Source organism: Trachurus japonicus, unplaced genomic scaffold (assembly GCF_045865225.1).
Source record: "Trachurus japonicus isolate A0001 unplaced genomic scaffold, Traja_1.0 AP030139.1".
Lineage (NCBI taxonomy): Eukaryota > Metazoa > Chordata > Actinopteri > Carangiformes > Carangidae > Trachurus > Trachurus japonicus.
The window spans coordinates 118,694-132,500 of record NW_028220272.1 but is presented as its reverse complement, the minus strand read 5'-3'; the positions used below and the strand labels follow the sequence as shown (position 1 = coordinate 132,500).

Genomic DNA, 13,807 nt, shown 5'->3' with positions numbered 1-13,807 from the left:
AGAACAACAGTTATATCACTGAACTACTTGGAGGATAAAAGTAATGACTACATAACTTCATGTTTGTGTTGAGGCATATTTACCATTTTAACTCTGTTTTTACTTCATTGTTAAACCACAGTGGAGGCTAAATATGTGAAACAGTTATTTATTTATTAAATAAAGTAGCCTGATGAATTTAAAAGCACTTTTTTTGACCTTCTTTAATGAAATTGAATGAAAAATATCTGATACAGGATATAAATCCTCAGACTCAAATAAATAACAACATACAAAAATTAAACACAAATATACCAACTCATACATAATCACTAAAATACATATAACAAAATAATCCCCCAAAATCTCAAGAAACTACAAGATCGTGGTATTGAATAAGTATCAAGAATGTTGGAAATTGACTAGTAATGGTATCAGAAAGTTCCAGCCTCGATGGCGAGACCGCAGGAATTGGCTGGGATATGTTGTTTTTCGTTAATATGGGGATCGATACCTATTGTCCTGGGCCAGTGGTTAGAATGGTGGGGCCAGTGATCTTCAAAAGCCACTGGCCCAGAGGGCCTGTGGCAAATTTCCCTTATTGTCTACCCCTGACACTACACAACTACTACACAACATCTACACAACATCTACACAACATCTACACAACATCTACACAACATCTACACAACATCTACACAACACACACTACACAACACACTACACATCCTGCAGAGAGAACCACCCGGGGTCAGAGACTGAAGCACAACAACACAGAGGGAACCACCAGAGAGACAGTAACAGTCTAACAGCTGTTACTGTCTCTCTGGCCTGTTAACCACCAGAGAACCACCAGGGTTAGGGGGTTAGGTAACGTCAGTCAGAAGCATCACAGAGAGGGTTGCTGTAGCTGTTACTGTCTCTCTGGCCTGTTAACCACCAGAGAACCACCAGGGTTAGGGGGTTAGGGGGTTAGGGGGTTAGGTAACGTCAGTCAGAAGCATCACAGAGAAAGTCGCTGTAGCTGTTAAAACTTTATTAATGTTGTAAAAATGTTTTTTCATGTGATAAAGTCACAGTTTAGATCTGATCTGTGGTCAGTTTGTCCAACTGACGTCCAGACAGGGAGCCAGCGTCGCTACGTAGGTCGACGCAGTGACGCTTCGACACGCACTCGGCCTTCCCCTGAAGGTCCATGAAGGTCCCTGAAGGTCCATGAAGGTCCCTGAAGGTCCATGAAGGTCCATGAAGGTCCCTGAAGGTCCATGAAGGTTCATGAAGGTCCATGAAGGTCCATGAAGGTCCCTGAAGGTCCATGAAGGTCCCTGAAGGTTCATGAAGGTTCATGAAGGTTCAAGAAGGTCCATGAAGGTCCATGAAGGTCCATGAAGGTTCATGAAGGTTCATGAAGGTTCATGAAGGTCCATGAAGGTCCATGAAGGTCCCTGAAGGTTCTTTATACAATGGAAACACAAAGCTGACCATATCCGTACCGTTCCGTTCCGTACCGTACCTGTTTTCCTTCGACCAGCAGCACCCGGCACCGACCGTCCTCAGTTTAACTCACCGGTGTCAACGGAGTGACAACAATAAAACCTGACACATACTAAACACCTAAATCAATAAATAAAACGGCTCCTATCCCAGTGTGTCAATAGTAAATCTCTTGTCTTGGTCAAAGTTCTCTGAGCTCCAGTCTCCAGGTTTCCCGTTCTGTTGCTGCTGCTTTGTTTCCCTTTTTCACTCTGAAACTGTAGAAAACTACAATAATACGCTGATGTTGATGAAAATATAGAAGAAGATGTTTCATGTTTAACTTTATGTCTTTAGGAGATCATTTCATCTTCCACTGGATGAACTGTTAAACACATTAACACACATCTGGACCGGGGGGGGGGGGGGGTCACACACACACACACACACACTCACTGACTGGTTGTGTTGTGTTGTGTTACAGACGTTCCTGGTGAGGAAGTCTCGGACGTCGCGGAGGAACGTGTTGTGCGTCCGTCTGGCCGACGACAGCGTCCCGTCCTTCGTGCAGCAGTTTGGCATCAGAGAGGAACTGAGCAGTGAGACTCGTTACACAACTACACAACAACACAACAACACAACAACACAACACGTTTTATCTGCACTAAGACGTTACTGTAGCCAGGCTGATTCTATACAAGTATGTAGTATATATATATAATGTATATATAGTATGTAGGTCTGGTCTGGTCAAGCAGATGTTTTCTCTCTGGTTGGACTCGACACACAGACAGTAATAACAAACCAGTGTGGTTGTAACAGACTGAAAGATGCTTCATATACACGTAGTTGTGTTATAGTTTACAGATCCCAGCAGTGGAACGGTGTCGCTGCTTCCAGTCAGATTTATTACTGATACTGATTCTCCGTCTGCAGCTGTGACTCTGGAGACGTCGGCCATCAGCTTCCCAGATCTTCCCAGACTCGTCTCCTTCTACTGCGTCAGCAGGTCGGCCTCTTCATCCTCCTCCTCTTCATCCTCCTCCTCTTCATCCTCCTCCTCTTCATCCTCCTCCTCTTCATCCTCCTCCTCTTCATCACTGATGCTCTATAAATACGTGTTGTTCTGCTGACACCGTCTGACTGACTGTTAGAGATGTGTTACCGTTGTTATATAAATATTAGGGCCGGGACTTTAACGCGTTAATTACGATTAATTAATTACACAAAAATGTACGCGTTAAAAAAATTTACGCATTTTAATCGCACTTATTAAAAAAAATTGAATTTTTTTTTTTCTTACCTGTGTCTACCATGGATGTATTATATTAACGGTGTCTACGTGCGGTGCGCCGGCACGCGAGAGAGGCGGCAGTTTGAGAGGCTGACTGGCAGAGATGAGAGCTGGTGAAACGCTAGCATGGTTATTTAAAACACCATCTCTGATCTCTGCCTGCACATAGATACACAGACACGGGCGCACTCTAAATGCGCTATATAGCGCTAATTGCTCAGCTGCAGCGCTTTATCTATGACCTGTCACTGTCACAGGTGCAGCTCATCTCATTATGACAGGACTTCACCCTCAGAGCTCTGTCTTCAGACTGTCCTGACCGGTCCCTGAACATCACACAGGGACAACATGGAGCTGCTGTGTGATTGGTTACTGAGTTTTATTAATGTTTACATCAGGCTGAGTTCAACAAATCAGTTTATGCTACTGTGATTTAAGTAGCCTAGTTAAATACTACAGTAATCATCATAGTGTATTGGCAGGAAAGACCATTTAATCTGGATGTATCAAATATCATTAATGAATTAATCGATAATTTGCATCCCTAGTCTGTTGGTCTTGGTTAAGTACCACCTTGAATGCTTAAGCTTATGTATTCAGTCATTCAATGGTATACTAAAATCCATGTTCTCACTGTTCTCAGGTCAAATATTTATATGCGATTAATTAATTACAAAGCCTCTGATTAATTCGATTAATTTTTTTAATCGAGTCCTGGCCCTAATAAATACGTGTTGTTCCTTTAACATGCACCGTCTGTCTGTCTGTTAGAGATGTGTTACCGTTGTTATATATATACGTGTTGTTCCTTTAACATGCACCGTCTGTCTGTCTGTTAGAGATGTGTTGCCGTTGTTATATATATACGTGTTGTTCCTTTAACATGCACCGTCTGTCTGTTAGAGATGTGTTGCCGTTCCCCCTGGAGCTTCCTGAAGCCATCGCCAAGGCAACGTCCCACAAGGAGCTGGAATCCATCTCACACATGGGAGTAGGTCGGTGCCGCACACACACACACACACACACACGCACACACGCACGCACGCACGCACGCACGCACGCACGCACGCACACACACACACACGCACACACACACACACACACACACACACACTGTACATGAAGTAATTACCTTCCAGCTGTGGGTTAACAAACATTAAGGGCGTTTTCCCACCAGGCTCGTTAAAGTATTTAAAGAGTTAAAATATTTAAGGACTCCATGTGGCAGCATAAATCTGATCTGAGGTCTGATAACTGGTCATATCTGGCCTCCTAGCAACCGTGGTCGTCATGCAAGTCGACCGATCCGTACTCAGACAAAACCAAGATCACACATTTAATAAAAACCACCATGTTTTGAACATATTCACACACGAGGTGGTTTAGAGTCTGTGATCATGATCTGTAAAAAAAAAAAAACATTTTGATGAGTTTTCTCGCCAACGTTCAGACAATGTCGAGAAAACTTGTTAAAGGTTGAGAAAGAGTTAAAGTGACGTAAACCAGCTTAATGGGAGGACTGGATGGCAGACTGGTTCACAGGAAGAGAGGGCAGACCAGCTTAATGGGAGGACTGGATGGCAGACTGGTTCATAGAGGACAGACCAGCTTAATGGAGGACTGGATGGCAGACTGGTTCATAGAGGACAGACCAGCTTAATGGAGGACTGGATGGCAGACTGGTTCATAGAGGACAGACCAGCTTAATGGGAGGACTGGATGGTAGACTGGTTCATAGAGGACAGACCAGCTTAATGGAGGACTGGATGGCAGACTGGTTCATAGAGGACAGACCAGCTTAATGGAGGACTGGATGGCAGACTGGTTCATAGGAAGAGAGGACAGACCAGCTTAATGGAGGACTGGATGGCAGACTGGTTCATAGGAAGAGAGGACAGACCAGCTTAATGGAGGACTGGATGGCAGACTGGTTCATAGAGGACAGACCAGCTTAATGGAGGACTGGATGGCAGACTGGTTCATAGAGGACAGACCAGCTTAATGGAGGACTGGATGGCAGACTGGTTCATAGGAAGAGAGGACAGACCAGCTTAATGGGAGGACTGGATGGCAGACTGGTTCATAGAGGACAGACCAGCTTAATGGAGGACTGGATGGCAGACTGGTTCATAGGAAGGCAAGACAAGGCAAGGCAAGGCAAGGCAATTTTATTTGTATAGCCCGTTTTTACAAACAGTTTGTCTCAAAGGGCTTTACATGGCATCGTAACAACATCCTCTGTCCTTAGACCCTCACATCGACTGAGGAAAAACTCCATGGAAAACCCTTTTAACAGGGAAAAGTCGGAGAAACCTCAGGGTGAGCAACAGAGGAGGGATCATCACCCAGGACGGACAGACGTGCAATAGATGTTGTTACAGACAAGAAAACAGTTTACAGTTTGTCACAGAATGTGCGAAATATGGAAATGTTAGCAGGAGTTGATGAAGGCAGTCTCTGGTGAGGGGGGGGGGGGGGGGCAGGGAGGGCTGGCCAGCTCGATGGGAGGGCGGGGTGGCAGACTGGTCCATGGGAAGGAAGGGGAGGCCGGTCTAACAGCAGGGGAAGGGGTGGGAGGGGGGCGATGCAGGCGGCGGCTGGTGCAGAGAGATGGAGCTCCGGTGGATCTGTGGAAACACAGAGAGAGAGAGAGACACCAAGGCCAAACTACAAAGTACAACAGAAAATGACAGTTCAATAATATACTGAGGAGGGGAGGGGAGAGGAGAGGAGAGGAGAGGAGAGGAGAGGAGAGGAGAGGAGAGGAGAGGAGAGGAGAGGAGAGGAGAGGGGAGGAGAGGAGAGGAAAGGAGAGAAGAGAAGAGAAGAGAGGAGGAGGAGAGGGCTCTGTGTAACCAGATGTGTCCCCAGCAGTCTAAGCCTATAGCAGCGTAGCTATAAAATGGTTCAGAGCTACCTGAACCAGCCCTAACTAAAAGCCCTGTCATAAAGGAAGGTCTTAAGTCTAGACTTAAATGTAGTTAGAGTGTCTGCCTCTTTGACCCATGGAGAGAGCTGGTTCCACAGTAAAGGAGCCCGGTAACTGAAGGCTCTACCTCCCAGTCTGTTTTTAGAGATACTGGGAGTCACTAACAGACCTGCGTTCTGGGAGCGGAGTGCTCTGGTAGGACAGTAAGGAATGATTAGTTCTTTCAGATAGGTTGGAGCTTTATCATTAAGAGCCTTATAAGTCAGCAGAAGGATTTTGAAGTCTATTCTAAATCCTACAGGAAGCCAGTGGAGAGAAGCTAAGGTGGGAGAGATGTGCTCTCTCTTCCTAACTCCTGTCAAAACCCTCGCTGCGGCATTCTGGACCAGCTGGAGACTCTTTAGAGAGTTTTTCGGACATCCTGACAGGAGAGAGTTGCAGTAGTCTAGCCTAGAAGTGATAAATGCATGTACTAGTTTCTCAGCATCACTCTGGGAGAGGATATTCCTAATCTTAGTGATACTGCGCAGATGGAAGAAGGCGGTCCTAGTCACGTGCTTTATGTGGGAGCTGAAGGAAAGGTCCTGGTCAAAAATGACTCCAAGGTTCCTCGCGGTTGTACTCGGGGTCAGGGTGATGCCATCTAGAGTAGCGATCTGATTAGAGAACGTGTCCCTGAGATGTTTAGGTCCAAACACAATAACCTCAGTTTTATCTGAATTCAGTAGCAAGAAGTTAGAGGACATCCAGGATCTAATGTCTTTCAGACAGTCTTGCAGATTGATGAGGCGGCTTCTGTCATCTGGCTCCATGGACAAGTAGAGTTGCGTATCATCCGCATAACAGTGAAAATTGATTGAGTGCTTCCGGATGATGCCACCTAATGGGAGCATGTAAAGAATGAAGAGGATTGGCCCTAAGACTGAGCCCTGCGGTACACCATACGTAACTCTGCTATACTCTGAGTGGTCGTTATTAACATTAACAAACTGAAACCTGTCAGATAAGTATGACTTAAACCATTTTAGGGCAGTTCCTTTAATCCCTATTTCATGATCTAGTCTCTGCAGCAGGATGCTGTGGTCGATGGTGTCGAATGCAGCACTGAGGTCCAAAAGTACAAGAACAGAGAAGAGACCTCTGTCTGAAGCTATAAGAAGATCATTAGAGACTTTGACAAGTGCTGTTTCAGTGCTATGGTGTTCTCTGAATCCAGATTGGAAAGCTTCAAAGAGCTCGTTGCTGTGCAGATGTTCATGTAGCTGCTCCAGGACAATCTTCTCAAGGATCTTAGAGATGTAAGGAAGGTTGGATATAGGCCGATAGTTGGCTAGGACATCTGGGTCAAGAGAAGGTTTTTTAAGTAAAGGGTTAATGACAGCCACCTTGAAGGCCTGTGGCACGTAGCCTGTGGCTAAGGAAAGATTGATTTGGTTCAGAAAAGAAATGTTAATTAAGGGGAAGACATCCTTAAGTAGTCTTGTCGGGACTGGATCCAGCAGACATGTGGCTGACTTGGAAGAAGTAATTGCAGAAGTTAAGTCTGATAGGTCGATGGGAGAGAAGCTGTCCAAGTGTGAACCAGGTCTGGGAGGTGCTTCTATGGGTATCGTAATCTGTGGGCCATTACTAGCAATTTTTGTTCTAATATTAACTATCTTTTCGGTAAAGAAAGTTAGGAAGTCGTTGCTGCTGAGAGTTGGAGGGATGGATGGCTCAACAACACTATGGTTCTTGGTCAGCCTGGCCACAGTGTTGAAAAGGAACCTGGGGTTGTTCTTATTCTTTTCTATTAGAGATGAATAGTAATTGCTTCTGCTGCTTTTTATATATTGATAAACTATCCTTCCAGGCTTGACGGTCTTCCTCATGTTGGCTGGAATGTGTTTTCCTTTCCAGCTGTCTGGTCTTCTGTTTCAAAGCGCGCAAGTTTGGGCTGTACCAGGGAGCTATTCTTTTCTGATTGATAACTTTCTTTTTGAGGGGAGCTACAGCATCAAGTGTTCCAAGGAGTGCTGCTGCAGTGCTATCCACAAGATAGTCCACCTGTGTGGGGGTGAAACCAGCATAACTGCCCATAATATGGTTACAGAATGTGGTGAAGTCAGCATCACTGCCCATAATATGGTTACAGGATGTGGCAGCAAGCTCTGCTGGAATAAGCTCTTTAAATCTAGAAACAGCAGTGTCAGATAGACATCTACTGTAGCGGGATTTTTTCCCAGGTAGGATATAATTTGTTAAAGTAAATTCAAATGTTATTAAAGAATGGTCGGACAAGACGGGGTTCTGAGGAAGAACTGTGACATGGTCAGCTTCTATTCCATAAGTAAGTACTAAGTCAAGGATATGATTAAAAGTGTGAGTGGGTTTGTTTACCCTCTGAGAGAAGCCGACTGAATCCAAAAGTGACTTGAATGCAGTAGCCAGACAATCATCATCGACGTCCACATGAATGTTAAAGTCACCTACTATAATGACTTTGTCTGAGCTCATTGCTAAATTTGACAGAAAGTCAGGGAATTCTTCTAGAAACTCAGAATAAGGTGCAGGAGGACGATACACTACAGCAAGTAAGAGTGGTTTTTCTGCTTTCCAGTCTGGGTGAGAGAGGCTGACAGTAAGGCTTTCAAATGTATTATATGAACTATTATGTCTAGGGTTGATAATCAGATTTGACTGATAAATAGCAGCCACTCCTCCTCCTCGGCCTGTGTTACGAGGCACATGACAGTTAATGTAACTAGGAGGGGTAGATTCATTCAAACTAACATATTCATCTTGCTGCAACCAGGTCTCAGTGAGTGTTAATATGTCAATATGGTGACTTGTAATTAAGTCATTCACTAGGAGAGACTTGGATGGGAGAGAACGAATGTTGAGCAAACCACATTTAATAGTTCTATTAGTTTGGCTTGCTGGAGCAGTGGTTTTGATTTTAACTAAGTTGCTATAAACAACTCCTCTAGATTGGGGTTTAGGCTTAGACAGCCTCGAGGCAGACACAGTTTCTATAGGCTGGGTGGGTGACAGGAAGAGAGGACAGACCAGCTTAATGGAGGACTGGATGGCAGACTGGTTCATAGAGAGGACAGACCAGCTTAATGGGAGGACTGGATGGCAGACTGGTTCATAGGAAGAGAGGACAGACCAGCTTAATGGAGGACTGGATGGCAGACTGGTTCATAGAGGACAGACCAGCTTAATGGAGGACTGGATGGCAGACTGGTTCATAGGAAGAGAGGACAGACCAGCTTAATGGAGGACTGGATGGCAGACTGGTTCATAGGAAGAGAGGGCAGACCAGCTTAATGGGAGGACTGGATGGCAGACTGGTTCATAGGAAGAGAGGACAGACCAGCTTAATGGGAGGACTGGATGGCAGACTGGTTCATAGAGAGGACAGACCAGCTTAATGGAGGACTGGATGGCAGACTGGTTCATAGAGGACAGACCAGCTTAATGGGAGGACTGGATGGCAGACTGGTTCATAGAGGACAGACCAGCTTAATGGAGGACTGGATGGCAGACTGGTTCATAGGAAGAGAGGACAGACCAGCTTAATGGAGGACTGGATGGCAGACTGGTTCATAGGAAGAGAGGACAGACCAGCTTAATGGAGGACTGGATGGCAGACTGGTTCATAGGAAGAGAGGACAGACCAGCTTAATGGGAGGACTGGATGGCAGACTGGTTCATAGAGGACAGACCAGCTTAATGGAGACTGGATGGCAGACTGGTTCATAGAGGACAGACCAGCTTAATGGAGGACTGGATGGCAGACTGGTTCATAGAGGACAGACCAGCTTAATGGAGGACTGGATGGCAGACTGGTTCATAGGAAGAGAGGACAGACCAGCTTAATGGAGGACTGGATGGCAGACTGGTTCATAGAGGACAGACCAGCTTAATGGAGGACTGGATGGCAGACTGGTTCATAGAGGACAGACCAGCTTAATGGGAGGACTGGATGGCAGACTGGTTCATAGAGAGGACAGACCAGCTTAATGGAGGACTGGATGGCAGACTGGTTCATAGAGGACAGACCAGCTTAATGGAGGACTGGATGGCAGACTGGTTCATAGAGGACAGACCAGCTTAATGGAGGACTGGATGGCAGACTGGTTCATAGAGGACAGACCAGCTTAATGGAGGACTGGATGGCAGACTGGTTCATAGGAAGAGAGGACAGACCAGCTTAATGGGAAAAAATGGTTCAGAGCTACCTGAACCAGCCCTAACTAAAAGCCCTGTCATAAAGGAAGGTCTTAAGTCTAGACTTAAATGTAGTTAGAGTGTCTGCCTCCTTGACCCATGGAGAGAGCTGGTTGTAAACCCTGTAGATTATAAACCCTGTAGATTATAAACCCTGTAGATTATAAACCCTGTAGATTATAAACCCTGTAGATTATAAACCCTATAGATTATAAACCCTGTAGATTATAAACCCTGTAGATTATAAACCCTATAGATTATAAACCCTGTAGATTATAAACCCTGTAGATTATAAACCCTGTAGATTATAAACCCTGTAGATTATAAACCCTATAGATTATAAACCCTGTAGATTATAAACCCTGTAGATTATAAACCCTATAGATTATAAACCCTGTAGATTATAAACCCTATAGATTATAAACCCTGTAGATTATAAACCCTATAGATTATAAACCCTGTAGATTATAAACCCTGTAGATTATAAACCCTGTAGATTATAAACCCTATAGATTATAAACCCTGTAGATTATAAACCCTATAGATTATAAACCCTGTAGATTATAAACCCTATAGATTATAAACCCTGTAGATTATAAACCCTGTAGATTATAAACCCTATAGATTATAAACCCTGTAGATTATAAACCCTGTAGATTATAAACCCTATAGATTATAAACCCTGAACCTACAAAGTGATTAATGAGGTGAAAACCAGTTTCAGTGAATAAAACCAACGTTTGTTTCAGAGTTCTGGAGTTCCCACCTGAACGTCCGCGGACCGCGAGACGCCGCGACGCTCCAGACGGAGAAGAAGCTGGAGGCCGGAAGCTCAGCTGCTGCTGCTCCTCTTCCTCCTCCTCCTCTTCCTCCTCCTCTTCCTCCTCTTCCCTCCAGCTCTGAACCTCCTCAGACCGACTCCGACCGACCGTCGCCCTCGGCGCCGGTCTCCACGGCGACGGTGTTCCACCAGTTCTGCCCCATCGCCCCGCGCGGCCCCAGGGAGCTGGACTGCGGCGCGGGGCTCGGGGCGCTGTGCTTCGTCAACCCGCTGTTCCTGCAGGCTCAGACGGCGCTGTGCCGCCGCCGCATGTTCCAGCGCAGCCTCAAGGTCCGCGTCTCCATGGAAACCTCCACCATGCTGTCGCCGCCGCTGGCCCCGCCCCCGCCGCCGCCGCTGCTGCCCAAGACCAGGAAGAAGAAGAGAAGTAGAGGACGAGGAGTCGCTCAGACGGTCTCCATGGAGACGGCCCAGCAGCCAATAGGAGCCGTGGAGACGGTCTCCATGGAGACGGCCCAGCAGCCAATAGGAGCCATGGAGACGGTCTCCATGGAGACGGCTCAGCAGCCAATAGGAGCCATGGAGACGGTCTCCATGGAGACGGCTCAGCAGCCAATAGGAGCCATGGAGACGGTCTCCATGGAGACGGCTCAGCAGCCAATAGGAGCCATGGAGACGGTCTCCATGGAGACGGTCCCAGAGGAGTCAGACTACATGCAGCCGAGCAGCTTCTCTCTCTCTCCGTACCTCTCTCCTTCTCTCTCCCTCCTCCCTCACGTCTCTCCTTCCTTGTCTCCTTCCCTCTCCCCTTATCAGTCTCCTTCCCTCTCTCCTTATCAGTCTCCTTCCCTCTCTCCTTATCAGTCTCCTTCTCCTTCTCCTAAGGCTCCTCTGTCTCTCTCTCCCTTCACCTCCTCACCCTCCTCTCAGCTGCCAGAGGAGGTTTATCTCTCTCCTCCTTCTCCTCCTTCTCCTCCTTCAAGACCCGACCAGCAGAGACCAGAGAGAGACGCTGAGGGAGCAGATGGAAACGAGGAGGAGGAGGAGGAGCAGGAGGAGGAGGAGGAGCAGGAGGAGGAAGAGGAGCAGGAGGAGCAGGAGGAGGAGGAGTCTCTGGTTTTACAGATGGCTGCTGCTTCTCTGAAGGACTCGGACGGCTGCAGTTCCCTCAGCAGCCTGGAGGAGGCAGCAGAGACTCTGACCCCTAGTGACCTCTAGTAACCCCTAGTAACCCCTAGTAACCACTAGTGACCTCTAGTAACCCCTAGTAACCACTAGTAACCACTAGTGACCTCTAGTAACCCCTAGTAACCACTAGTAACCCCTAGTAACCCCTAGTAACCACTAGTAACCACTAGTAACCACTAGTAACCACTAGTAACCCCTAGTAACCTCTAGTAACCACTAGTGACCTCTAGTAACCCCTAGTAACCACTAGTAACCACTAGTGACCTCTAGTAACCCCTAGTAACCACTAGTAACCCCTAGTAACCCCTAGTAACCACTAGTAACCACTAGTAACCACTAGTAACCACTAGTAACCCCTAGTAACCTCTAGTAACCACTAGTAACCCCTAGTAACCCCTAGTAACCACTAGTAACCCCTAGTAACCACTAGTGACCTATAGTGGTTCTTGGTAGAAACTGCAACAGATTCTTCAAAATGATCAAATATAGTTTTATTTCCTGACCTTTACAGACATTTATCATTGAACTGGATTATTGATTATTGATTATTGAAACGTCACTGTTGCCCAAACTACAGAATCTATGGTTCGGACACTGGCAGAGCTTTATGTTTCCACGACGACTGACCATCTCATGTTTCCATGACTCCCGATTGTTAAAATGAAACTCTGAGAAGCAACGCTAAACTTTTACAATGGAGACACGTAGGCGCTGCTGAGTGAACTACGGGAACCAGGATGTTATATTTGCCTTTAGAGCCGTTAATAAATAACAATGATCCAATTAAAAAGGCTTTTTCTGTTTCTGTCCAGTTGGTTTGGGACTTTCTTGCCCCCCCGTGGGCCAAACAGCGCTTCTTCAGATTCTCTGTCTTATTAAAATAAACTGAAAGTGAATCTCAGGTTGTAAAGTGAAGTTCATTAAAAACGTTTGAAAATGGCCTCTAATGGCCTTCTAAGAAACCACCAGCCCAATTTCAACCAAACTTCTGCGTTGGACTCCCCTCGGCCCCCCAGATGACATATTCGAATTTGGAGAAATTTGGAGAACTTTGAAGATATTTGATTTTTGGTATAAAAAAAAACCTTCTCAACACCCGCGGGGCTTAGAAATGTTCGAAAATCACCTCGGTCGTTTTCTCCTAAACCATTAGCCCGATTTCAACCAAACTTCTGTGTTGAATTCCCCTCAGCCCCCACGATAACATATTCAAAATTTGATTCATTTTGATTTTTGGTCAAAAAAAACTTTCTCGACACCCACGGGGCTTAGAAATGTTCGAAAATGGCTTTGGTTGTTTTCTCCTAAACCACCAGCCCAATTTCAACCAAACTTCTGTGTTGGACCCCCCTTCGCCCCCCAGATGACATATTCAAATTTTAAGGAATTTTAAGAAATTTTATCCAATTAGATTTTTGGTCAAAAAACACTTTCTCGACACCCGCAGGGTTTAAAAAAATGTTCAAAAATGGCCTCGGCCGTGGGGCGGTGCGTGGCGCAGTGGGTAGAGCGGCCGCCCCATGTAGAGGCTACAGTCCTCGCCGCAGGCGTCCCCGGTTCGAATCCCGCGTCGGGCAGACCTTTCCTGCATGTCATTCCCCCTCTCTCTGCCTCCCCATTTCCTGTCTATCTCTACTGTCATCACCATCAAATAAAGGCAAAAAGCCGAAAAATATACTTCAAAAAAAAAAAAAAAAGGCCTCGGCCGTTTACTCCAATTTCTCCAATTCTCCGATTTCAAACAAACTTCTGTGTTATCTCTACTGTCATCACTATCAAATAAAGGCAAAAAGCCAAAAAATATACTAAAAAAAAAATAAAATAAAAGGTCTCGGCCGTTTTCTCCAATTTCTCCAATTCTCCGATTTCAAACAAACTTCTGCGTTGGACTCCCCTCGGCCCCCCAGATGACATATTCGAAATTTGATTTATTTTGATTTTTGGTCAA

General features: G+C 45.8%; 1 protein-coding gene across 1 annotated transcript in view; it reads left to right on the top strand.

Annotated features, from left to right (window-relative positions):
* The window catches only part of LOC146960677 (uncharacterized), a 12,917-nt gene extending 920 nt beyond the window's left edge, over positions 1-11,997 (top strand). The window contains exons 2-6 of the mRNA XM_085772162.1: positions 1,937-2,051; positions 2,389-2,461; positions 3,650-3,741; positions 10,640-11,046; positions 11,149-11,997. Coding sequence (XP_085628288.1) covers positions 1,937-2,051; positions 2,389-2,461; positions 3,650-3,741; positions 10,640-11,046; positions 11,149-11,889 — 1,428 coding nt within the window. The 3' untranslated portion in view covers positions 11,890-11,997. The remainder of the gene's footprint in view (positions 1-1,936; positions 2,052-2,388; positions 2,462-3,649; positions 3,742-10,639; positions 11,047-11,148) is intronic.
* The last annotated feature ends 1,810 nt before the right edge of the window (positions 11,998-13,807 follow it).